General features: G+C 45.3%; 1 protein-coding gene across 3 annotated transcripts in view; it reads left to right on the top strand.

Moving 5' to 3' along the window:
• Positions 1–24322, top strand: part of LOC146829787 (granzyme B(G,H)-like) — a 163172-nt gene that overhangs the window by 31758 nt on the left and 107092 nt on the right. For 2 of the 3 annotated variants that reach the window (XM_085608503.1, XM_085608502.1), the window contains exon 1: positions 15859–16012. The exons of the other annotated variant lie outside the window; for it this stretch is intronic. In XM_085608503.1, coding sequence (XP_085464629.1) covers positions 15928–16012 — 85 coding nt within the window. In that variant the 5' untranslated portion in view covers positions 15859–15927. Of the gene's footprint in view, positions 1–15858; positions 16013–24322 lie in introns of those variants that run through there. 3 annotated transcript variants of the gene reach the window in all.

The following is a 24322-nucleotide window of genomic DNA, read 5'->3' as shown; positions in this document are numbered from 1 at the left end:
AATGGGCTTTATTTGATCTGTCTCCTGTCTACAATCTCCTCTTTTTCAATGTAACTAAAAGGGGAAAATCAATACCCCAGTTTTTTTTTCAAAATCTCCCTCTTACCAAGTTCAAAATGTTCACAAGTATGGTACATTGGATCATGGAAGGAAATGGGGTAGGGACATGGACTTGGATAACAGAGGACAGGAGGGACATGGAGAGGTGCACCAAACTGACCCTGCAGGGCAGGCATCAGGGTTTGCACCAGCACAATACACCACACCGGGCATGCGGGACGGGAGTGCAGCACAACAATCCATAGAAAGCAAGAGGGAGGGGACAGGACCATGCACATGGACAACAGAGAACAGAGGGGCAAGAGGCAATGGTAGCTAGCTGACCATAATGGACAGACAGGAGAGAAAGCTGCAGCATAACAGACCATAAAGGGCAGGAGGGACGGATCAGGGGCATTACAATGGAACAGACAAGCCAGGAGGGAGGGAGTAGGGGTCTGCACATGTAAACAGAGGGCTGGGGGCAAGGGGGCAGGGCAGGAGCAGCAAGATAGCCATGGAGGTCAGGCAGGATGGGCACTAGAAGCAAGACACACAATGAAGAGCAACAGTGAGACTGTGATGGCATATACACAGACCATGGAGGGAAGGTGGGAGGGGGTCAGGGGCAGCTAACTGACAACACAGGAAAGGTGGGAGGGGCCATGGCAGCACAGAAGACCATGCATGGCAAGTGGGAGGGTTAGTGGCAGCACAATGGCTATGATGGGTAAGAAGGAGGGTGCAGGGGCATGCACAAAGGACGATGGAGGATAGAAGGGAGGGTCAGGACCTGTGCACAGACAAGAAAGTTCAGGGGAGGGGGCCTCACAACAGACCACACGGGGCAGGCAGGAGGAGCAGTTGCAGCACAACAGACCAGGGAGGGCAGAAGGGTGTGGCAGTACAATGGACCATGTAGGACAGGAGGAAGAGGATAGGGGCATGGCATGTGGACAGGCAGGGTGGAGGTGGCAGGGACAGGTTACAGTCATCTGACAATGCTAGGCAGGTGGGAGGGGAGTGGCAGCTCAACAGAACACTCAGAGTAGATAGGAGTGGCAGGTCCATGGAACATGGTGGGCAAAATGGATGGAGCAGGGACATGCACAAAGACATCGGAGGGCAGGGGGAAGGAGAATAGGGGCAGCAAGCTAAGCACAGAGTTTAAGCAGGAGGTCAATGATGGGGCATAGAATTGGGCAATGGAGGGCAGGAGGAGTGGACTGGTACATCATACTAAATTGAGGGCAGTGGCAGCACATCAGACCATGCATGGCAGGAGGGAGGAGGCTAGTCCATGGATTCACACAACAGAGGATAGGGAGGAGGGGGATGGGGCAGCAAGCTAACTGTTCAGAGAAGGCGGGTATTAGGAACTTTATTGTTTTTAAAACGTGTGTCTGTGCGAACTACTTAAAATATGAACAAGTATGCAGCATAATCTCACTTTTATTCAAGAAGAAGAGGACGTTTGTGACTGTGACTCCGGGCTCACTTGGCAGATACACCCCCTGACCCTCCACCCCCATCGCAAAATGTAATGCCCGTGAAAATGGTAGGTGAACACAGTGTTATATAGAACATAGTCCTGAGAGCACGATTGAAAATGAAAACTAGATATAGTGTATGGTATAAACTATGCACCAAAAAGTGTGATATAAGATGAACCGGGTGTGAAATATAATATGCAATACATTGTGCGCAATGACAGATTCATTGGAGAGCGCGAGATAGCACAGGCACTAACGCGTGCTATGCGATATGCGCCTTGGAGTGTAATATGCACAGGGCAGTGATGTGTAACCTAACTAGTCTCTAAAGTTGTAATATAAAATATGTGCTGGGGAGTGTAACGTTGCATATGCACTGTGACAAAGATATGGATGTAATATGTATGGCATAGCACTGTGCGTTATAACATAGGCATCGAGGAAGGCACGCTAGATGGGGCAATATAACCCGTGCGAAGACAAGTGTGGCATGACATATTCACGGGGTGGTGTTACAGTGCACATGGGCTAGAGAGTGTCATAGCATATGCACTAGCTAGTGGAATACAACACAGAGGTGTGTGGCACTCAGCAGGCAATGGTGGGTGTAACACAGCATTGGGCTCTGCCAGGAGCGCGCTGTGACTCTCAAGTGATGTTCGTCCCCTTTTCAGAGAGTAAAATAAAAAGTATTACACATCCGGCAGTGGATGTGTGTTTTATTAACCGTGAGGGGGGTTTCTTGCATAGTTTTAGTCGAATTTTTGTCAAATTCCCTTTGAATGGCTTGGTGTGCATGTGTATTAAATGTGCTCGTCAATAGCTACCCATGTTTGTATAAATAAACGACAAGGGTGTCTACCGGGATTAGGCACGGTAGGGCATCAGACATGTCAGAGCTTCACTAGTGGTGTAAATACATTCCACGTGGATTCATTGTATGCATAGTCGCCTTTTAATGAATATCACGCAAATCGTCATGGTGATAGGTAAGTACGGTTTGTCCAGCATGTCGTAGGTGTGTCTATAAATATATATTTTTTTAAAATAATAAAAAACAGTGGCCGGCCCTGGGGATTGGGGGTCAAAAAAATATAATTAGGAGACAGGCCTTGGGGGATGGGGTCATCAGGGCCAATAAATTAGAATAAGAAGGGGAACCACACAGCCCCCCTTCTTAAAAAATTAAAATAAATAAAAGACTGGCATCTCGCCGGAGGCCACGCCCCCTCCTTGCAGCACTCTGCAAATGCGCCCCCTGGCGAGTTGTAAGTTGGGGAATTAATTCCTCTTCAATACTGAGGGTCCCTGAGGGCCAACTAGCCCAACAGGCATCTCCAGTATGCACCAGGGAGCTGCGCTGCAGACAGGTGTTCTGAGGCCAAGCCCCTTTTTACACCTCTCTGCAACACAGCTCTGTGGCGCTTACTGGAGGTACCTAGTGGTCTAGTTTGACCCTAGGGACCCTTAGGATTCAAGGGGACTTAATCTCTCAACTTAGAACAGCCACAGGGCGCGTTTACACAGTGGTGAAGGGAGGGGACGGGGCCTGAGGTGACGTGTGCAAACACGCACTATGGCACGATTTAAATTGGGGATATAATTTCCCTTCAATACTGAGGGCCCCTGGGGGCTAACTAGCCCACCAAGGGCTTCCAGTAAGCGCCACTGAGCTGCATTGCAGAGAGGTGGTCCAGGTCGTGCCACTTTTTACACCTCTCTGCAACGCAACTCTTTGGCACTTACTGGAGGTACCTAGTGGGCTAGTTGGACCCTAGGGACCCTCAGGATTCAAATGAACTTAATCTCCCAGCTAAAAACGGACACAGGGCGTGTTTACACAGTGGTGAAGGGAGGGGACGGGGCCTGAGTTAACGTGTGCAAAAACGCCCTGTGGCCTGTTTTAAGAGGTAGTTTTAATCCCCCTGCCCTATTATATACTAGGGGCTTACAGAGGAGGTCATGCTAATCACAGGGGGACCCCAACGCATAATGTTCCCTAGTGTATGTAGGTGTTTTCACTGTATTCTAAGTGTCTTTTAACATAGCACTGGCTCTAGGACTGGTTAGTCAGACTCAGTTACCACCAGTATCCGTCTGAAAAAGTTGAGGGTGCAGGATTCTTTCTGCTCTTCTGTTTGTTCTTTCTGCACGTTATCCTTCTTCCTGCACTTTTCTTCGTCTTTGAGGACTTCTGTTGCTTCTTGCTGCACTTCTTTTGTTTCTTTCTGTGTATTTTTTCTTCTTTCTTCACATGTCCTATCTCTGTAGGCATAGTTAGAAATTAGCATTTAAAAAAACCTTTGAAATTCACAGAAAAAAACATAGGTTTCAGGCACGTTATAGTTAGGAATTAGCATTTAAAAAACCTCAGAAATTCACTGAAAAAACCATAGGTTTCAGGGGTGTTATAGTTAGCTGGACTTTTAACTTGTACAAAACCATTGAAATACCCCCGTTATAGTTAGTTCAGCTAACTATAACTCGCGCGCCCGCAATGCACTGCTGATGACGTCACATATTACATCACTCATGACATGGTCAGTGACATCACTCATGACATCACTGATGACATCTCAAATGACATCACTGATGACATCAATGATGACACCAGCCTTGTGATAGAGTGGCAGACCTCCTCTCACCCTACTATAACCTTTGATACACACATTCAAAAATAAAGACTAAAATTTTCAAAACAATGGACATACCAACACCAGTTACAACAACCTCGTCAGTAATTCTAAGATCCACATACACATCCACTCATTCACCAACAGTCCTATACAGTCACTCATACATGTACTCACTCATCATATGTACTCATACACCTATACATCCTGTTACACAATGCCACTCATCCATAGAGTTTCTCACACACATAGTCACTCCTGCTAATAAAGAATCAAACATACATTTACTTGCATATACAGTTATACACACACCACCACACTTACTTCTACGGAAACTTACACATACTTAGTCTTTTAAACAATCACTTATAGAAACACATACTTATTCATACAGGAACTCTTTCAATCTCTCACTCTCACATATACTCACTTATATACACCAATAGTCACATATACTAGTTTAAAACATATGTAGTTACTCATAAAGACACTATTGAGACAGTGATTCATTCACTAAAACACCCTTACACACACTCATCCACCCATACAGTCCTGCACACATGCTGTCTTCAACACATACAAACAGTGAGTCACTCATTCATGCACCTATGCACTACGTAATACCCCCACCGAACCATGCAGACACTCAGACTGATACTCAAAAAACCAACTAATAACCTATATAGACACCCATGTAGCTACTCACCAACCCATGCAGCCACTTATACACAAAGTGAGAGACTGATACAGATATTTACATATTTAAACATTACTCACTAAGCCATGTATTCACTATGATACACTTAATCAGTCAGTTACACAATCAATTTTTCAAAAACAAATCATCCATTTAGACACTTATATACCCATTTATTCTTCCATCGACCTTGAGATATACATATATAAAACATATTTAATTTTCAGTAAAACACACATTCACTGGATGATGTCATCAGTGATGTCATGAGTGATGTCCTCAGTGATGTCATGAGTGATGTCACTGACCATGTCATGAGTGATCTAATATGTGACGTCATCAGCAGTGCATTGCGGGCGCGCGAGTTATAGTTAGCTGAACTAACTATAACGGGGGAATTTCAATGGTTTTGTACAAGTGAAAAGTCCAGCTAACTATAACACCCCTGAAACCTATGGTTTTTTCAGTGAATTTCTGAGGTTTTTTAAATGCTAATTCCTAACTATAACGTGCCTGAGACCTATGTTTTTTTCTGTGAATATATATATATATGTACATATTATTGAAGATAGCCATCGAAGGTCAATTTCTAAAGATTTTGATTTCAAAAACAAATTTTGTGCATATAATGCAATTTCGTTATGTCTAGCCTTGCTAATACTGTAAGGATTTCTCATTTCTAGGCGTTTGTCTAAAATACCATCATGTACATAAGCCCACTAGGGCATAATTGAGTATGCATGTTTATCCTTTCAGACATGAAATACTCTCCAGGTCTGTGCTTGCATTATGCTGAAAAATGCATGTTTTAGGTCATTAAAACTTATCCCTTTACCAAGGCATTTCTGTTGAAAGACAGGCTTGTGAGGTTTTCATTGCGCGCTAATTGCACAAATGTTTATCGTATTTTTGTGTACTAAGGCTCCCCAAATTCACACATGTGTATATGATTTTGAACTGTTGCCTTCTCACAGCATTATGGAATTATCCTTGTCACATTGAAACTGCTTAACTTTATTGACAAAAATGCAATGACATTCACCAGTATTTTTTCTATGTTTATGAACTGGCTTGCACACTATGTTTCTTTAAATTGATTGAACAAATGCACATGCCTAACCCGTGAGCAAGGAGTGATTGGAACTCCGAAACGCGTTGGGTTTTGTTATTTTGTAGCCTGTGTATGAAATAAATACACACGCTTTACTAATCGAGTGGCAGCTCTGGTGCATTTGTTTCCTGGGAGACGTATACCGGGACTTGTAGCAGTTGTTTTTGGATGTTAAGAGGTTCACTACCTCACTGACTACTCCTCACTGGAAGAGGCTTGAGATTTCGTGACTTTGTGGCTGTATATATATATATATATATATATATATATATATATATATATATATATATTCATTCACTGAAAAACCATAGGTTTCAGGGACGTTATAGTTAGTTGGACATTTGACTCATATAAAACCAGAGAAATGTGCCCGTTATAGTTAGTTGAGCTAACTATACCTCACGCGCCCGCTATGCACTGGTGATGACGTCACATATTACATCACTCATGACATGGTCAGTGACATTACTGATGACATCACTGATGACATCATCCAGTGAATGTGTTTTTCTGTAAAGTTTAAATATTTTTCATATATATCTATGCCAAGGTGTATTGAGAAAGAGTGAATTTACAAGTCCCTGAATGGATTATTTAGTAGGTGCATGCCTGACTGTATAACTGAGTGATTGAACATGTGTTACTGAATGTATGGGTTAGTGACTAAACTGTGTGAAAGTCTGTATTAGTGTCTCAGTTGGTGTATAAGCGGCGGCATGGGTTGGTGAGTAGCTACATGAGTGTCTATATGGGTTATTGATTTGTTGTCTGACTCCAGCAGCAGCAGCAATCCCCCAAAGCTCCAGGAACAGCTCCTCTTCATGGGGAAACAGACCGTCCATTTATACCACTATTCTTTGTTCTGCACAGCACAGTGTTTGGGGGAACCAGTTCCAACTGGTTCTGGGGGGTGTTGAAACACTTTGTGTAAAGTGCTCACAGCCTCTTTTGTCAGGTGGGGGCTCATCATCAGACACACCACAGGGGGTGGAGCGAGCATTCACTAGTGCAGGCACCATCCTATTCAGGGACCAGGGACTTCTACCACCACTCCATATGTAGATGTCCCATTCAGCCTAGCGCTGACTCACCCTGCCCCTCCTGGAGCCACACACACCTCCCAGCGCCTGTCACTCACAAGCCAGACATGCAATTCACATCAGGCGGGCTGAAATATAGCACACAGAAATGCTAACTTCTAAAGGTGGCATTTATAAAATAGTAATAATAAATCTGCGCACACCATTGCGTAGCATTTATTATCACTATTCCAACCATACCAAACTTGACCACGCTGTGCCTCTCATATCAGGAATTACCACTGAAACACTTATCAGGGAATACCCAATGCATTCCTATGGGAGGGCAGCCCCACAGTAGTGAGAAACTAAAAGGACTGTCTGTCACTATCAGGACATGTCACACCCTTAAGGTACAAGTCCTATCTTTTACCTACAATTCACCCTGCCCATAGCGCTTAGGGGTGACTGACATGTAGTAAAAGGGGGGTTACGGACATTGCACATACTTTAGGTGCCACTTCACAGCGGCAGTAATACTGCACGCACAGGCCCTGCAATGGCAGAGACCTGAGACAGGTTGGAAAGGCTACTTTGGTGGGTGGCGCAATCAGCGCTGCAAGCCCACCAGTAGCATTTAATTCACCAGCCCTGGGTATATGAGATACCACTTTACAGGGGACTGACAGGTAAATTAAATAGGCCTAACAGGTTTTAGGCCAATCTTACCATATTTAACACAGAGAGCACACGCACTTTACACTGGACAGCAGTGCTAAAGTGCCCAGAGTCCTAAAACCACTAACACCATATCAGAAAAAAGGCTAGGAGAAAGGCAAAAAGTTTAGGGATGACCCTGCAAAAAGGGCCAAGTCCAACACAACCCCATTCCAGCCAAACCACAGGTAGACCAATCACCACCTTGATGGGCTTCCCTGCCTTGAGCGATAGAACACGGGCGCGGGCCCGCAACTGCAGGGACACCCTCCACTTCTACCCCACTCTGAACCCTCATGGTTCCGTCTGTCAAAGCTCTCCAGACCAACTAGGCTACCCCCCTGGTACTTCCTAGCTGTCCATGGCCAGAACCAGGCCCTAGGCCACCCAGATATCACTGGTCCTTGCCAGTTCACAGAGTGGGAGGCAGTCACCCCTGGCAAATATTAACCATCCTCCACTCTTCCTCTCATCATTGCAGTTCCAAACTGCCACTGATACTCCAACCTAGGGTCCGAACCCTCAGGCTGACCAGAAGTCACGGGTAAGGCTCTCCTCCCCCTACCTATTCTTCTGGGTTCTGTACCCTCCTCCTTGGAGAGGCACCCTCAGAACACAACTCACTCACCAGCTGAAGCTCCCTAACAGGAGGCCAGCTCACTCAGACCTTCGGAGATGTCCTTCAGTACACAGCAAACAGCAAAGTCCCTTTTCTCAAGCAGGGGGACACAGCACACAGCAAAGACACTTGTTATCTCCTTAGCAGAACACCAAACTGCAGGTCAGCCCCAGATCACACAGCAAGGGCAGTCCTCTCAGTCTATTCAGCTTTCCTCTTTGGCAACAGGTTTATCTTGATCATGAAGTAGTCTCCCAACCTAGGGTCTAAACCCTCAGGTTGCACTGGGGTCAGAGGTGAGGACTCCCTCCCTCTGCACCCCTTCCAGAGTTCTGCACCCTCCCACCTTAGAGCGGTTCCCCTGGATGCCAAGACCGGTCAGGACACTAATTACAGATGTCCTTCCCTCCAGATCAGGCAGATCCTGAACCTGGCATCCCAAACTTGGGGCTGATCCCCGCGGCTGAGCACTTGCCTTGCACGCCAGAACTTCTGGGGACTCACACAGTATCCCCCCGAGGGTAACACATGACTAATTTGTTGTATGACAGTCTGCCTGGTGCAGATCTCCCGACCCCTGTCCATCTGACAGTGTGCAAAGATCCCCCAGGACAGAAGTGGTGTCACCATGGTCACTTCTATGAGACTCAGCCCTTCTGGCGGGTCCCTGACCCACTGGTTCTCCCACTGGGGAACAAATCCCCCTCTCATCCCTCATTCTGGACTTCTACAGCCTGCCAACTGGAGCGGTACTGCCAGACACCAGAACTGCTGGAGCTCTGATTACAGACACTCCACATTCTCCTGACACTATGAGATCCTCCTCAAATGGCCAACAAGTACAGCCTAGGCCCCTGACCTGGCGCTCCCTTAGGGAACCCTCCAAGCCCTGAGACTGGGTTTTGGGTACCTTGGGACACACAGTCCCACACTCACTCCTTCTCCACTGAGACAGGACGTGAGCCCCTACACCCCTCCCACTACACTGGAACCTAGCTGGGGTACACTGAACCTCTTCCACCACACCGGACTGGAAGATACCCGAGCCACTACTTTTGGAATGACTTCCCAATGCCTCTTCAGACCCATTGGCACACAGCCAGATGTCTGCCTCCTGTACTAGCTCCCTGGGATCAGAGAACTCACACTCCAACAGGCATTGGCGCAACTCCGGAAAACAATTACTGAAAACATGCTGTCTGACAACAAGATTGAACAGCCCTTCAAAATCATTTCCCAAGCTACCCATCACCCAATCGTCCAGTGCAACACAATATTCATCCACACACTCCTCCCAAGACTGGTGAGACAGTTCCTTACTGCCCCTGAATCTCAACCTGTACCCATCTAACTGGGAACTAGGTACCACACTCTGGGATCTGTGAGTGGGACTTCCTGCACTGGGCTCCATTTTACTGCCACAACTTGATCCCACCCTTACTGGTGAATCCAGACAACTCAAACTACACTCAGGGAATAACCTACCCTCCAGAGCTAGCTTTTTCTCTTCCACACTCCATTTCTTCCCTCCTATCCACCCACTCCTCTGGGGACAGGGAAAGGGAAAGGCACTGGGCCCAGCAAGGGACACCCTATCTATGGGATCCTCCCCACCTACTGGTGTCCCTGCCCTGTCATTTTCTCTCTTCTGCCACCAAAATAAAAGCGCAGAAAACACCATTTAAAAATGACACTCTTGAAGAGAAAACAAAATCAGTAAAAATAATCCCCAAACATGTGATTATCTAAATGCGGAGTTTGTAGTGCAACCAGTTATCGGTGTGGTACTGCGCAAACGCAAGTTCTATCCTCACCGCTGACAACCAATGTTAGAAATGGGATTTTCTGGTTGGCTAAGGCTTGCGCCAAAGCCAGGCAGAAACTACCACTCTAGTCAGGGCAAGGGAGTTACACGCTGAAGATAACCCCAGCTCACCCCCTTGGTAGCTTGGCACGAGCAGTCAGGCTTATCCCAGAGGCTATGTGTAAAGCGTTTGCGCAATACACACACACAGCAGCAACACACTAGGCACACCACAAAAGAGATTCCAAACCAGGTTATATAGAAAATAGCCTTTGTATTATAATAAACACATTAGAAACCTAATCACACATTTACACTGTGCCAACTGGCACAGGCAATATTCACAGGGGATTATATACAGGACCAGGCCAATCGGGCCACGGTCAGAATCATCAGAACAGGTAAGTAAATGCAAAACAAAACCAGTAACTACTGTTACCATAATGACCTAAGCATTATTTATCACATTAGCCTTAGACACCATCCTAAAATATCATAGCATGACATTACGCATAACCACATTAGCGTTAGACACCCTCCTAAGCATAAACTCTTTACGGATTAGGCCTCACCATTATCAACACATTACGCAATAACCTCATGAGCATAAACACCATTAGCAGCATAAATCAGGGTGCATAAATCACATTTCCTAGCACCACATAGATCACATTAGGGCCTCGCGCCCTACAAACCTCATTGGCAGAAACACATCCTGCATTAGGCCTCACCAGCATAGACACAATAAGCAATAACAATATATTAGGCCCAAACCTCATCAGCATAAACACATTACGCACCCTCCTTGGGCCTCAACATCATAACATGACATTTGCATTAAGCATAAAACACAATTATGCGTAAACCAGGCGTGCACCATAGTACACTCACCAGGTATCCAACCTTGACCCCAGGCCTACTGGCCTTACTCAGGGCTCCAATGACTCTTGTCCCAAAAATGTCAGGGTTCTCGGGGAGACCTTTTACAGGGCCTCCTGGCTGCCTCAGCAGTGACCACCAAGTGCGCAAATGTGCTGGGGCATGGGGTGTACTCACCCCTCCTTTGCTTAAAAGCACTGGCCCCCACGTTGCAGCTGCCCAGCTCTCTTGCAGGGCTAATGTGAATAAAATGCACAAAGAAAGTCAGGCACTCACGGTGGCTCTTGGGCTCACTGGGCCTCTAAAACACTTATGGCCCCATGTTGCAGCTGTCCAGCACTCTCGCAGGGCAGCTGAGAACCAGCACGGGCACTACGGGGCCCTCAGTACAACCACAAGGGGCGGTCACTGACAATGTGCCCCAACACCACCCCCACCAAGTTGGAACTGAGCCCTTCTCACCAGGCTCTCTGGAGGAATCTGCCGGTCTTCCAACACGGCATGCATCAGGCGAGTCCCCACTCCTCTGGGACTCTCTCTCTTCTGTGGCCTCTCTCTCCTTTTGGGAACACGCAGGGCTCCCACCACACACAGGAGCCCTGCTCAGGCAGGCGCTGCCTTCCTCTCTCTCCCGGTCTCCTTGCATCGTCAAGACATGCAGGAAGGATAGGCTCCCACCTGGATTTTCTCTTTCCGGACGGTCTCCTGCTCAAGCGGGGTAGGCTCCCGCCTCGGACACCAGCAAAGGCGCAGGGCTCTCCCTCTCCTCACGGGACCACCGCACAGAGCACACCCTCACTTCCAGCTCCACTTCCTTAGCATCAGAAGCCCCGCCCATAGCCAGGCAGACTCTACCAGGCTTCCGGGTCGGCTGATTTTTCTCGATCGGGCCGCGACAGTGATTCCTTTCTTGATGCTGGCTGCGGGTGGGCATCCGCCTTAAAGCTACGCACGGTGTGGGGTGGACACCCACGAAGGGCACCACACTGAGGGGTGGGTGATCCAGTGCGGAATGCAAAATCCCTCCCTTCGTCACAGATCATAGATCACACTCAATCACTGCATTCGCTGGTGGGGCCCATAACACCAACATTCATCCTCTATTAACCTGTTTCCAAGGAGGCGATTGTTCCATTCGCTGTAATGGAAGGAAGTACTCATTTATCCCTAATGAACAATAGATTTCCCTACCTTTCTCTATTTATTAAGGCCTAAACTTCACCTTTTAGTACTCCTCCCATGAATAGGCCATGAATCAGCTAGCTGCTGGTTGAAGTGATAACTAAATCTATAACTTTATTTACATAAATACACTTTTCATAATAATGACCCAACACAATTCTTGTAATAAATCTTAAATCTTTATCTAAATAATTGAAAATCGAATCTTTGATTTAATCAAGCAGTAGACCATCATATTTACCTATTCTGGCTAAAAGTCGTCCTCTAAGTCAAAATCTTGGTCATCAGTTCATATTATCAGAGTCTTAGGAAACAGCTGTCCTGCAGTGTCACTGTCCTCTCCGTCAGCATAACGTCAGGGAATCGAAAATCTTCTGAAGGGTCTCGCACTCAACCTCTCTATTCTACCATCTTTTATAGTAAAATTTACATTCCAAAAAGTTACAAGTAATATTTTGAATATTCGTGATTGGTTGATGAGATCAGTTCCACCACTTTCTCACACGGAAAATGTTTCTTTAGATATAGTTCATAATTTCATGTTGAAGTAACTTTTATTGTTTCTTTTCGGGGCAGCTGGCTGGTAGCCCAGAGCGTCCTTGAGGGGCACAGTCGAATTTAGGGTCGTCCAGAGGCCACTGCTGCTGATGGTGACGCATGCGCACTTCACCCAGAGACCTTCACAATAGAGTTGTGTTCGTCAAATAGGGATGTCGGCCATTTTGTGGCCATCACATGGTCAACTTAAGCAAAGAAACACAAAACCGTAATTAATACATGGAAATGACTAATCAAATGTTATCCCCTTACTAATACCCATATGTGTGTGTATTTATCTAGCAGAAGCAACACTTAAAGCATGTTATATTCACATTAATAAAGCACAAATCGCGAATACATCACGAAAGCAACATTTATTCATGCAAATTCTAATTGTCTATCATTAATATGCGTACAGAAATTAGTTTACGTATTAGTTAGGACATGCAAATGCAATTCCCACGTGTATTTTTATTGATAAGGTTGGTTAAATTCCACAGCAATCCAATTAATACAATTATTATTAAATATTTATTCTTATTAATAGAAACATGCAAAATGGAGAGGGTATACAATTTTTTTTTTAATAAAACCCACTCCAGCATGAGCACCCACCTCGTTAAAATATGTATAAAAGTAGGGTAGGCTCCCGCTTTTCAACAACCACAAATGCGAGGCGGGCTCACGCTTCTCGCTCCTCAATCAGGGGGAATCCCCACGTCGGGATTCCCTCAGGACGGATCGCAGCTCAGCGCTGCAGAGACCCTGTGCTCCTTTTCTCTGGCAGGATGAGAATATAGCACTCACAGGGCGCAGGGGCAACAGAAAGTTCTTAGGTTAAGTGGGCAAAGCTGGGCCCAGGGAGGCCAGCACACAGGGTCCTCCAATAGGGAGGCAAGCCCCCATGGCAATTCCTCCTGGGCCCCAGCAGAAGCAGCAAGCCCCCAAAGGTCCAGGAACAGCTCCTCTTCATGGGGTCACAGTCCCTACATTTATACAACTATTCTCTTTGTTCTGTACAGCACAGGGCTTGGGGGAACCCGCTCCAACTGGTTCTGGGGGGTGTTGAAGCACTTTGTGTACAGTGCTCACACCCTCCTTTGTCTGGTGGGGGCTCGTCATCAGACACACCACAGGGGGTGGAGCCAGCATTCACTAGGGCAGGCACCATCCTATTCAGGGACTTCTCCCATCACTCCATATGTAGATGTCCCATTCATCCTTGCGCTGACTCACCCTGCCCCTTCTGGAGCCACACACACCTCCCAGCCCCTGTCACTCACAAGCCAGACATGTAATTCACATCAGGCAGGCAGAAATATAGCATACAGAAATGCCAACTTCTAAAGGTGGCATTTCTAAAATAGTTATAATAAATCTGCGCACACCATTGCGTAGCATTTATTATCACTATTCCAACCATACTAAACTTGACCACGCTGTGCCTCTCATATCAGAAATTATCACTGAAACACTTATCAGGGAATCCCCAATGCATTCCTATGGTAGGGCAGACCCACAGTAATGAGAAACCAAAAGGGCTGTCTGTCACTACCAGGATATGTTACACACTTAAGGTACGTGTCCTATCTTTTACCTACAATGCACCCTGCCCTTAGGGCTACCTAGGGCCTACTTTAGGGGTGACTGACATGTAGTTAAAGGGGGGTCATGGACATAGCACACACTTTAGGTGCCACGTCACAGCGACAGTAACACTTCGCGCACAATCCCTGCAATGTTAGAGACCTGAGACAAGTTTGAATGGCTTCTTTGGTGGGTGGCGCAATCACCGCTGCAAGCCCACCAGTAGCATTTAATTTACCAGCCCGGGGTATCTGAGATACCACTTTACAAGGGACTGACATAAATTAAACAGGCCAAACAGGTGCATGCCAATCTTACCATATTTAACACAGAGAGCAAATGCACTTTACACGGGACAGCAGTCCTAAAGTGCCCAGAGTCCTAAAACCACAAACACCAGGAGAAAGGCAAAAGGTTTAGGGATGACCCTGCCAAAAGGGCCAAGTCCAACAGCTGCAAACATCTGCTGTGCACTGTCTGACAAATACATATTCTTATAACCAACTTCCCAAAAGGATGAAGCGGAGTCCAGCACTGCGTCTCCTCTGTTACTCAGTGAGTGGCAGGTACTAGCGCCCCAAGCGCTTCTGAGGGGGGTGGCACCTTGACCTGCATGAAGATCTGCTCACACATTAAAAATCAATGATAGAAAAACGCTATTTATAACGATTTGTAAAGGGTAGCAGTCTGTAACAGAAAGCGCTGTGCATATGCATGTATTACTCGCCCTATATGATTGGCTGCCACAAAAGGCGCAGCGATTGTGCAGTGATAGTGTTTGATATAAACAAAGCGCTTAGAAAAGATATACTTTTGTTAATGCGCTGTCAGAGGACAACTAATGCAGCCCTGTATCAAGTGTCTGTTAAAAGGAGGCCCCCAGCCTCGGCTGGTAACACACCCTTACATTACCTCTCAAAAAGAAGACATGTTTGTCACTGCCATGGAGGTTCAAGTGACTCCTTCAGACATCACCAGATGCAACAGTATAATCAGCTTACAAAGGGTAGGAGGTCCGTGACCTTCCATTTCAAGTGCTATGCGGCAGTTTTTAGGGCTTCTTGTAGCTGAAAAGGGAGTCAATTCTGATCAGTATCAATTTCCAAGGAATTCATTGCTTAGTTTTACTTGCGAAAATGTGTCATTGAATGTTACTCAAAAGTGAGCTGAAACCAGTGACCACTGTGGGGAGACTGGTCTCCACTTCACACGACTCGAGCTCAGCCCAACCCCCGGAACCCCCCCATCTGCAGCCGACCACTGTGGGGAGACTGGTCTCCACTTCACACGACTCGAGCTCAGCCCGACCTCCGCGCCCCCCATCTGCAGCCGACCACTGTGGGGAGACTGGTCTCCACTTCACACGACTCGAGCTCCGCCTCTGTGCCCACGACCTTTCTGCAGGCGCCAGAGATCTGAAGCTAGGAAGCCACAAGCCGCACGTGCACGAGACAGTAATAGCTGCTGCATCACTTCCGTTTCCGAGCCCACGGGTCGGACCCGTCCTATATCTGATAGGGCCGAGATTCTAGGCGCTGTGCATTTGCTGGTCTCGAGCCCCCAGGGCCTCATATTGAAAAGTAACCCCCCTGCCTTCCTTGAGAAAGATGCCGGGCTTTGCTGCTGAGGAGGCCAGGATGCTGCTGGCGCTGGCTCTCGCGTGCACCTGTCTCCTCTCCCAGGCACATGGAGGTGAGTTGAGAGCAGTAAAGTAAATTAAAGATGGGCGAGTCCGGCTCGAGCCAGGATACCTGGCTCTGGGTGGCCCATGGACCACTACGAGCCGAAAGCGAGGGAGCGGAGAGACTGTATTCTGCCTCCCCTGCATCCCTTCTGCATCCCTTTCACGTGCACCATTCCCCCAGCCCCCATGGGGGCCAGTGGCGCAGGCCATGACCTCTGCTGCGTCATCCAAGGAGGAAAGGGACTCTGTGCAGGAGGGCTCATATCCCGGGAGGTAGGACCGAGAGATAAAGTGAGAGCAAGAAAGACAGATGGACAAACAAAGAGAAGAAGGGAGGGAGGTGGTGTTCAGAAGAGGTAGAGGTGCATAAGTAGAGAGAGAAAGAAAGAGAGGGATGTGCAGGAGCAGCGATAAAGAGAGAGAAGGAAGAAAGCAGGTGATGAAGACCGAGATATATGGCAGAAAGAACAAAGAGGAGAGAATAAGAGAGAAAGATAAAGAGAGTGAGAAGGAGGTGCAGAGCGAGAGATTACAAGAGATGAAAGGGAGAAACATGAAGCAGTAGCAAGATAGAGGAGCTTGAGTAGGTCTTGTTTTAGGCTATTTAAAATGGTCTATATTTATAAATTGGGTAATGTGTGGAATATTTCCATAATCATTTAGGGGCATATTTACAAGGCGGCGATAGGAAATTATCGCCGCTTTTACGGCCGTTTTCGTCCAAAAGGCGGCAATAATTTTATCGCCTAATTAGCAAGGCCATGCTAACGCGTGAAACCTTGCTTTAGCGTCGGGATTCCTAACGCCCAGCTAAGAGATGCAAAGTGGGTATTCCTGACCTGACATGACAGGAGAAATGTCGCTAAGTGACATTTCTCCTATTATCAAGCCCCACGCTATGAAGCATAGCGGCAAGAAAAGTAGCGATAACCCCTGTTATCGCTACTTTCCTTACGTCTGCTTCAGGACTGACTTAGCCATGATATCCTATGGAAGGTGGATATCATAGCTAAGTTTGTGGGGCCCTATCATCAAGCTAACGCCACATTGCGTGAGATTATCGCTGGGTTTCCAGCGATAATCTCACGTTAGGCAGTTAGCGCTAGGATATTTATCGCATTTGAGATAAGCGTTGCTAATAGCACGCTATCTCAGCGATAAAAATCCATCTTACCCGGCGATAATTATCCTAGCGCTAAGTACGCTTAGCGATAATTATCGCCGGGTGTTGCTGATATGCCCCTTATTTCTTGGAAATAAAGTATTTTGAATTGACTTGAGGTGCTTGAGAGAAAGCAAGAAGCTAACCACATGACCATTGTCCGGCTCAGCTCTTACGGCCAGCTTGAACCCTTGCCTCGGCTGGCCACATTAACTCTCTGGCTCGACACATCGCTTCAAAGACACAATCCTGTATTTTTTAGGATCTAACACTTTGTTCTCTAAGAAAGTGTGATAATAGACGCTACTGCTGCCCAGCTGAACTCTACGGTTTGTAGAGTCCTCAAAAGGAGTTTGCCTCAGCCAGATTCGGACCTGTATCCACCTATGGTTACAGACTTCTTTCTGCAGCAGGCACATTAACCTAACCTGCTATGCCTTCCATGTGTAACCTGTACACTGCAGGGCTGCTCTTCCGAACAAAACATGGACAGAACCTCGGAAATCAGCATGTGGTTTCTGACTTTCTCTCTCTTTGGAACTCAGGGCCTCATTTAGAGTTTGGGGGACTGGTTACTCTGTCACAAACGTGATGCATATCGTCCGCCTATTAAACATATCTTAGGAGGTGCTTTAAATGGGCTGGGTCCCTCCGGGTCTCAGACCCGCAAGTAATTAAAAACAGACATTGAAACTGGTCTCTGTCAGGCTCTAAAATCATGTCCTTTACTGCAATGAAAAAAACACTGATCTGTATTTGACCAATGGATGTAAAACACGTTTACAAAATCCATGTCTGCAAACTGGTTTCTGCTTCGATGTCACATGTTTACCTAATATTTCACTCTCTAGAAGTGTCAGCTCTTTCCAGGATGTTGTGTTTCTCTATTTGTTTTGCATATTACACTTGTATAGTGCATACTTTGAAATGAGTTGCTGCCATGAGTTCATCACAAGCCACGAACGAGCGCGCTGGACTTGAGGCAGAGGCACCATGAGCTTCTCACAGTGGGTCAGAAAGGTGTTTGGAATAGATGGTCAACCAACCCTTGGCCAGTCTGCAGAGCAATTGCCTAATAATTCAGGTGCAATTGTGTGATTCTGCTCAGATGTATGTGTGGGGGTATACAATATTAACAAGGCTAAAGTAAAAGAAAAGGCAGTGCTTACAGGTGAGTAGGTGTGTTATGTGTATGGGGTGGGGGTGGGGAAGAGAAGGAGAAGGAAGGAAGTGCATTCTGGAGACAGTGAAAAGATGGTGCTGAAGATGAAGGCTGCACCCAGTGATCTTCAAATGGAGGAGATACGGGTAGAAAAAGGGTGCACGTGTCTAACAAAGAGTGAACATAACAGGAGTGATTGAGACACTCTGTAAACCTCTACCTCCTCCACTCGCCTCAATAATATTTAATTCATAGTCTCACAATTTCAGAACTGAATTTTTTTTTATGATCATTATTTAACATCATTTTCCTTAAACAGCGAGATTTGCCGTTTTCACCAAGTTGAGAATGGGTTGGTAATGGAAAAACACAGACAAAAAGATAGGTTTAATGAACATTATAATTATAAATTAGCATTTAAAAAACCTTTAAAATTCACAGAACAAACCATAGGTTTCAGGCACGTTATAGTTAGAAATTAACATTTAAGAAACCTTAGAAATTCACTGAAAAAACAATAGGTTTCAGGCACGTTATAGTTAGAAATTAGCATGTAAAAATCCTTTGAAATTCACTGAAAAAACCATAGGTTTCAGGGATGTTATAGTTGGACAATTCACTCATAGAAAACTATAGAAATTCCCCTGTTAGAGTTAGTTGAGCTAAATATAACTCGCGCCCCCGCAATGCACTGCTGATGACATCACATATTCCATCATTCATGACATGGTCAGTGACATCACTGATGACATCTCAAATGACATCACTGATGACATCATCCAAGTCAAAATCTGATGCACCTTATCAGACCCTAATATAACACTTGATATACCCACTCTAAAATACAGACTATAATATTCGAAACCATGAACACACCAATACCAGTTAGTACATATCCACTCACTAATTCCTAGGTCTACACACACATCCATCCATTCACCCATACAGTCACTCTTACATACAGTCAGCCATCAATACAGGATTATCGTAGCCAGTCACTTATCTATTGAGACACGCACACACCGCCTCTCATTCATAGTTATTCACACACCTAATCAACAATGGAAATAATCAATCACACTTTCATTTACTCACCTGTACAGTTATACACATACCACGTCACTTATTTAAACATACACTAACACATACTTACTATCTAATACAATAACTAATACAAGCACACACTGATCCATACAGGCACTCTCACAATCACTCACTCTCACATATAGTCATTTATATAGTTCAACACTCATATATACTGCCTTTTACATATGGAGTTACTTACACATGTACCACTGAGGCATCCATTTACTCACCAAGACACTCATACACACACTCACCAAGCCATACAGCCCTTCACAGATACAGACTTAAACACATATACCCAGTGAATTATCCACTCACACATCTATGCACAGAGTCACATCCTCCACCCACTTACACAGACACTCAGGCACCCATACAGGCACTCAGACAAGCAATCAATAGCTCATATAGATCCTCATTTATTTATTTATTTATTTTATAGTTTTATATAGCGCTGAATCACCCAGAAGGGTATCTCTGTGCTTGCGACAGCTGACTATCTTGGGTTAGAAGAGGTATGTTTTCATCAGCTTTCTAAAACAAAGAAGGGACATGTCCGTACGAAAATATTGGGGAAGTCTGTTCCAAAACAAAGGGGCAAGGTACGAAAAAGCTCTGCCACCAGAACGGGCCTTATATATTCTAGGAACAGCAAGCAGAGCTTTTGATCCTGATCTAAGTGAAGATATAGGATTGTAGGCTTTTAGTTTCGTGGTTAGATAACGGGGACTCAGCTCATTTAGAGCCTTAAAAATCAAGCAACCTGTTTTAAATTGCACTCTTTTCCTAATAGGCAACCAGTGTAATTCATGCAATAAGGGCAAAGAGGGGGTTCTGGCTGGAGAATCCTTAACCAGTCGCGCAGCTGTGTTTTGAATGATCTGCAATTTATCCAGAGAGGCGGCATGAGCAGAGAGAAGAAGAGCATTGCAATAATCAATTTTGATCATGAGCAAGGCCTGAATTAGAGTCTTCCTGGTGGATAATGGAAGCAACGGAAAAACTCTTCTAAGGAGACTTAGAGTGTGGTAGCAAGACCCAGCCACAGTGTTAACATGGGTCTGCAATGTGAGTTTATTATCAAGCTTAATGCCCAGATTTTTAGCCACCTCTTTAGGTGCAGGGGCTTTACCCAGCTCCTCCGGCCACCAGCTAGGTGACCAGCAGATGTTAGCCCCTCCGAACAACAGAATCTCAGATTTCTCAGAGTTTAACTGGAGATAGTTGGCTTTCATCCAGGAGGCAATAGCCATCATACCCTGAGAAAAGATGGTTTGTGTGTCTGACCTCCCTTTGTCGAAGGTGAGGAGGAGCTGAGTGTCATCTGCGTAAGAGATGGGATTAAATTCCAAGTCCCTCATCAGTATTGCCAGGGGCGTCACATAGATATTAAAAAGCGTAGGGCTCAAACAAGAGCCCTGCGGGACGCCCCTGGTAACCTGTGAGCGAGCAGATGTGAAAGGACCCATTGACACTGCCTGAGTGCGGTTGGACAAGAAGTCTGACAGCCAGCTTAGTGCGGATCCGCAAATGCCACACTCTAATAGTCTATGCAAGAGAACCTGGTGAGAGATGGTATCGAATGCCGCTGAAAGGTCAAGCAGCACCAGGAGTGCCGCTTGACCTTGATCCAGGGCCATTCTGATATTATCCGTCACCTCCACCAAGGCAGTCTCTGTGCTATGTTTTGCTCGAAAGCCGGACTGCGAAATGTCCAAAGCACCAGAAGACTCAAGGAAAGCAGATAAGTGTTTGTTGATGTGCTTCTCCGCAATCTTGCTCTGTAGAGGAAGCAATGAGATCGGGCGATAGTTTGACACTTCCCCGGGAGAGATGTTAGCATTTTTGCGAATAGGCAAAATTTGTGCGTGTTTCCATGTTTGGGGGAGACAGGCACATCTTAAAGAAGTGTTAAATATGGAGCAAAATGGGGGCGCCAACTGAGCAGCAAATCTGGAGGAGATTTTAGCGGGAATGGCATCCAGAGGGGATCCGGATTTGGTGGATTCCAATAGAGTTTGCACTTCTGAGATGGTAACAGCAGGAAATGAAGTCAAATAAGGTCCATCCCTATTGGGGTAAAGAGTAGTCTCCGCGGGAATAGAGGTAGGAGTATTAGAGAGGATGATATTTTGATAGATTTTCTCAATTTTTTGTACAAAAAAGGAGGAGATGTCATCACATAGTGTCTGAGAAAATCTAACCGTAGTCTGACAGGATTTAGGGTTGGTAAAATCCTGTACTATTTGAAAAAGCATCCTAGCATTATTACCAGCCTGTTGTAGAGTTTCAGCAATGTGGATTTTACGGGCCAATTTAACATTTTTATGATAAATTGCCATGGCTGCTTTATAAGAAATTTTAGCTTGCTCATTATGTGAGCGTCGCCAAATTCGTTCCAATTTTTTGCAGGCACTTTTCTCCGCCCGTAAACTAGGCGTGAACCAGCCCGTGGCAGACCTTTTAGGTGAAAATCTAAGAGGCTTAAGAGGAATTACTCTGTTGAGAAAGTTAATAACTGTAGAATCGAATAATTCCAGCTGCTGGTCCACATCCCCCTGCATACTGCTCCAGTCCCACCCCTCAAACAAAGAAGAAAGATGGTTGGCCGTTAATTTGTGCCAAGGTCTGTATTGGCGAGTTCCAGAGTTGTTAATAGTTGCCGGGAGCTAACCAAACCATAGTTGCTAACCAAACCATGGAACTGCTTACACATCAAATGACAACCTAAACTGTGTGAATGTCTGTATCAGTCGCTAACAAATGAATTAAGCAAGACACAATTAATCACTGACTTATACAGTCAGTCACAAACCTACTTAATCATCCATCCTGACTCTTATACACCCATTCATTCTTCAATACCCCATGGCATATAAATATAAAACATATTTACATTTTATAGAAACACACATTCACTGGATGATGTCATCAGTGATGTCATTTGAGATGTAATCAGTGATGTCATCAGTGATGTCACTGACCGTGTCATGAATGATGTAATATGTGACGTCATCAGCATGCATTGCGGGGGCGCAAGTTATAGTTAGCTGAACTAACTATAACAGGGGAATTTCTCTGGTTTTGTATGAGTGAAATGTCCAACTAACTAAAACTTTCCCTAAAACCTCTGTTTTTTTCAGTGAATTTCTTAGGTTTTTTAAATGCTAATTTCTAACTATAACGTGCCTGAAACCTATGGTTTTTTCAGTGACAATATATATTGTAGTGTTCATGTTGATTGCCTAAATGTACAGGTTGAGAGCAAGAAAAGATTTCTGACCAGGGGTTACACTGCCGCTATGATGGACAGAGGAATCAAAAAAGCCAACAGTATGAATTGATCTACAGCGTTAGGTTGCAGCCCCGATATAGTTGAGTTGCCAATTGTATCCATTGCTATTAGTGAACCACCCAGATTGATCACTACTAACAGTCATCATCATAACAAGTTGCGCATGATTTTCAATAAAAACTGGGTGGTGATTCGTAATGACACTCTATCCAAAGCCCCTGAGATAACCTTTCATAGAGCACGCTCAATGAGTGATATGCTTGTGAAGAGTAGCCCTGAGATAATGACCACTAGTTCCTGGCTGCAATCTACTAAAGTCTTTATGAAATGTTCAGTCTGTAAAGCCTGCAAATTAGGAAGAAACAAACCATCATACAAAACTCCCTTCCACGATGCTCCCGCAACCATTTCCAAGAAACTAACATGCAAAACTGATTTTGATGTTTTATGTGCTGGAGTGTTCGTGCGACCTGCAATATGTTGGTAGTACCAAGTTGCAGGTTCACAAACATATATTCCAGCACATGAGGGCTAACAGCAATAACGATGCAGCATACCCAGTAGCTGGCATTTTAGAGAGATCCATGGTAGTTGCCTGGACTAGCTAAGTTATTTTGTGGTAGATATGGTCCCAACACTTCGATGTGGTGTTGACTGCGAGGCCTTGTTAAGAAAGCTAGAAACAAGGTATGTCCTCGAGTTGGAAACTAAGATCCCCAACGGGCTCAACTTGGGCGAGGATTTTTTTTACCTGCCTTTAAATCTCCCATTCTTCTGATATTCCAGCTGCAGCAACTTTTGTATCTATGATCAACACTGATGTCTGACCTCCGTACTGTGAAAAGTCTGTAGGTTTACTGTAGACACAACACACTTTTTTTAACACTTGTTTCTTTTTTTCACTTCTTTCCTCCTTCTATTTAATATTAACACATCGTGGCTGATTGAGGCAGATCAGATATAGTATCAACTTTGGCTTTGTATTATTTATTTATTTATTTATTTATTACAACCGGCGCAATTGGATTTATTGGAAACTGAACAATATAAATTATTCTCTTAAGTGACTGTACATGTGATCTAGTACACACGTAATTTTAGATATTTATGACACAATAATTATTTATTAAAGTTTTTTTAGGGTTTCTTTAATGACAATACCATTTTGTATTCTACATTTGAATGAATTTTTAATAGGTGTACCAACCAGTCCTGATGTAAATCGAAAGAATGAAGTATACATCTTGAATTTACAGGTGCTATAATCTCACTCATGACATGGTCAGTGACATCACTCATGACATCATTGATGACATCTCCAATGACATCATTGATGGCGGTCTTTTAAAAAAAAAAAAAAATTAAGAAGTGGGGCTGTGTGGCCCCCCTCTTTTTCAAATTTATTGGCCCTGGGGACCCCATCCCCCAGGGCCTGCCCCCTATCTTTTTTATTTTAAAAAAAAACAATTTGAAATGGGGCTGCATGGCCCCCCCCTCCCAAGGCCTTAATCGGCCCTGGGGACCCCAACCCCCGGGGCATGGCTTTATTTATTTTTTATTCTTTAGGAGGGAGGCTGCGTTGCCCCCCTCCTCAGGCCACTTATGGTCCCGGG

This window comes from Triturus cristatus, chromosome 5_2 (genome assembly GCF_964204655.1).
Source record: "Triturus cristatus chromosome 5_2, aTriCri1.1, whole genome shotgun sequence".
Lineage (NCBI taxonomy): Eukaryota > Metazoa > Chordata > Amphibia > Caudata > Salamandridae > Triturus > Triturus cristatus.
Note: the sequence above shows the minus strand (reverse complement) of the source record. Positions and strands in the feature narration are given on the sequence as shown.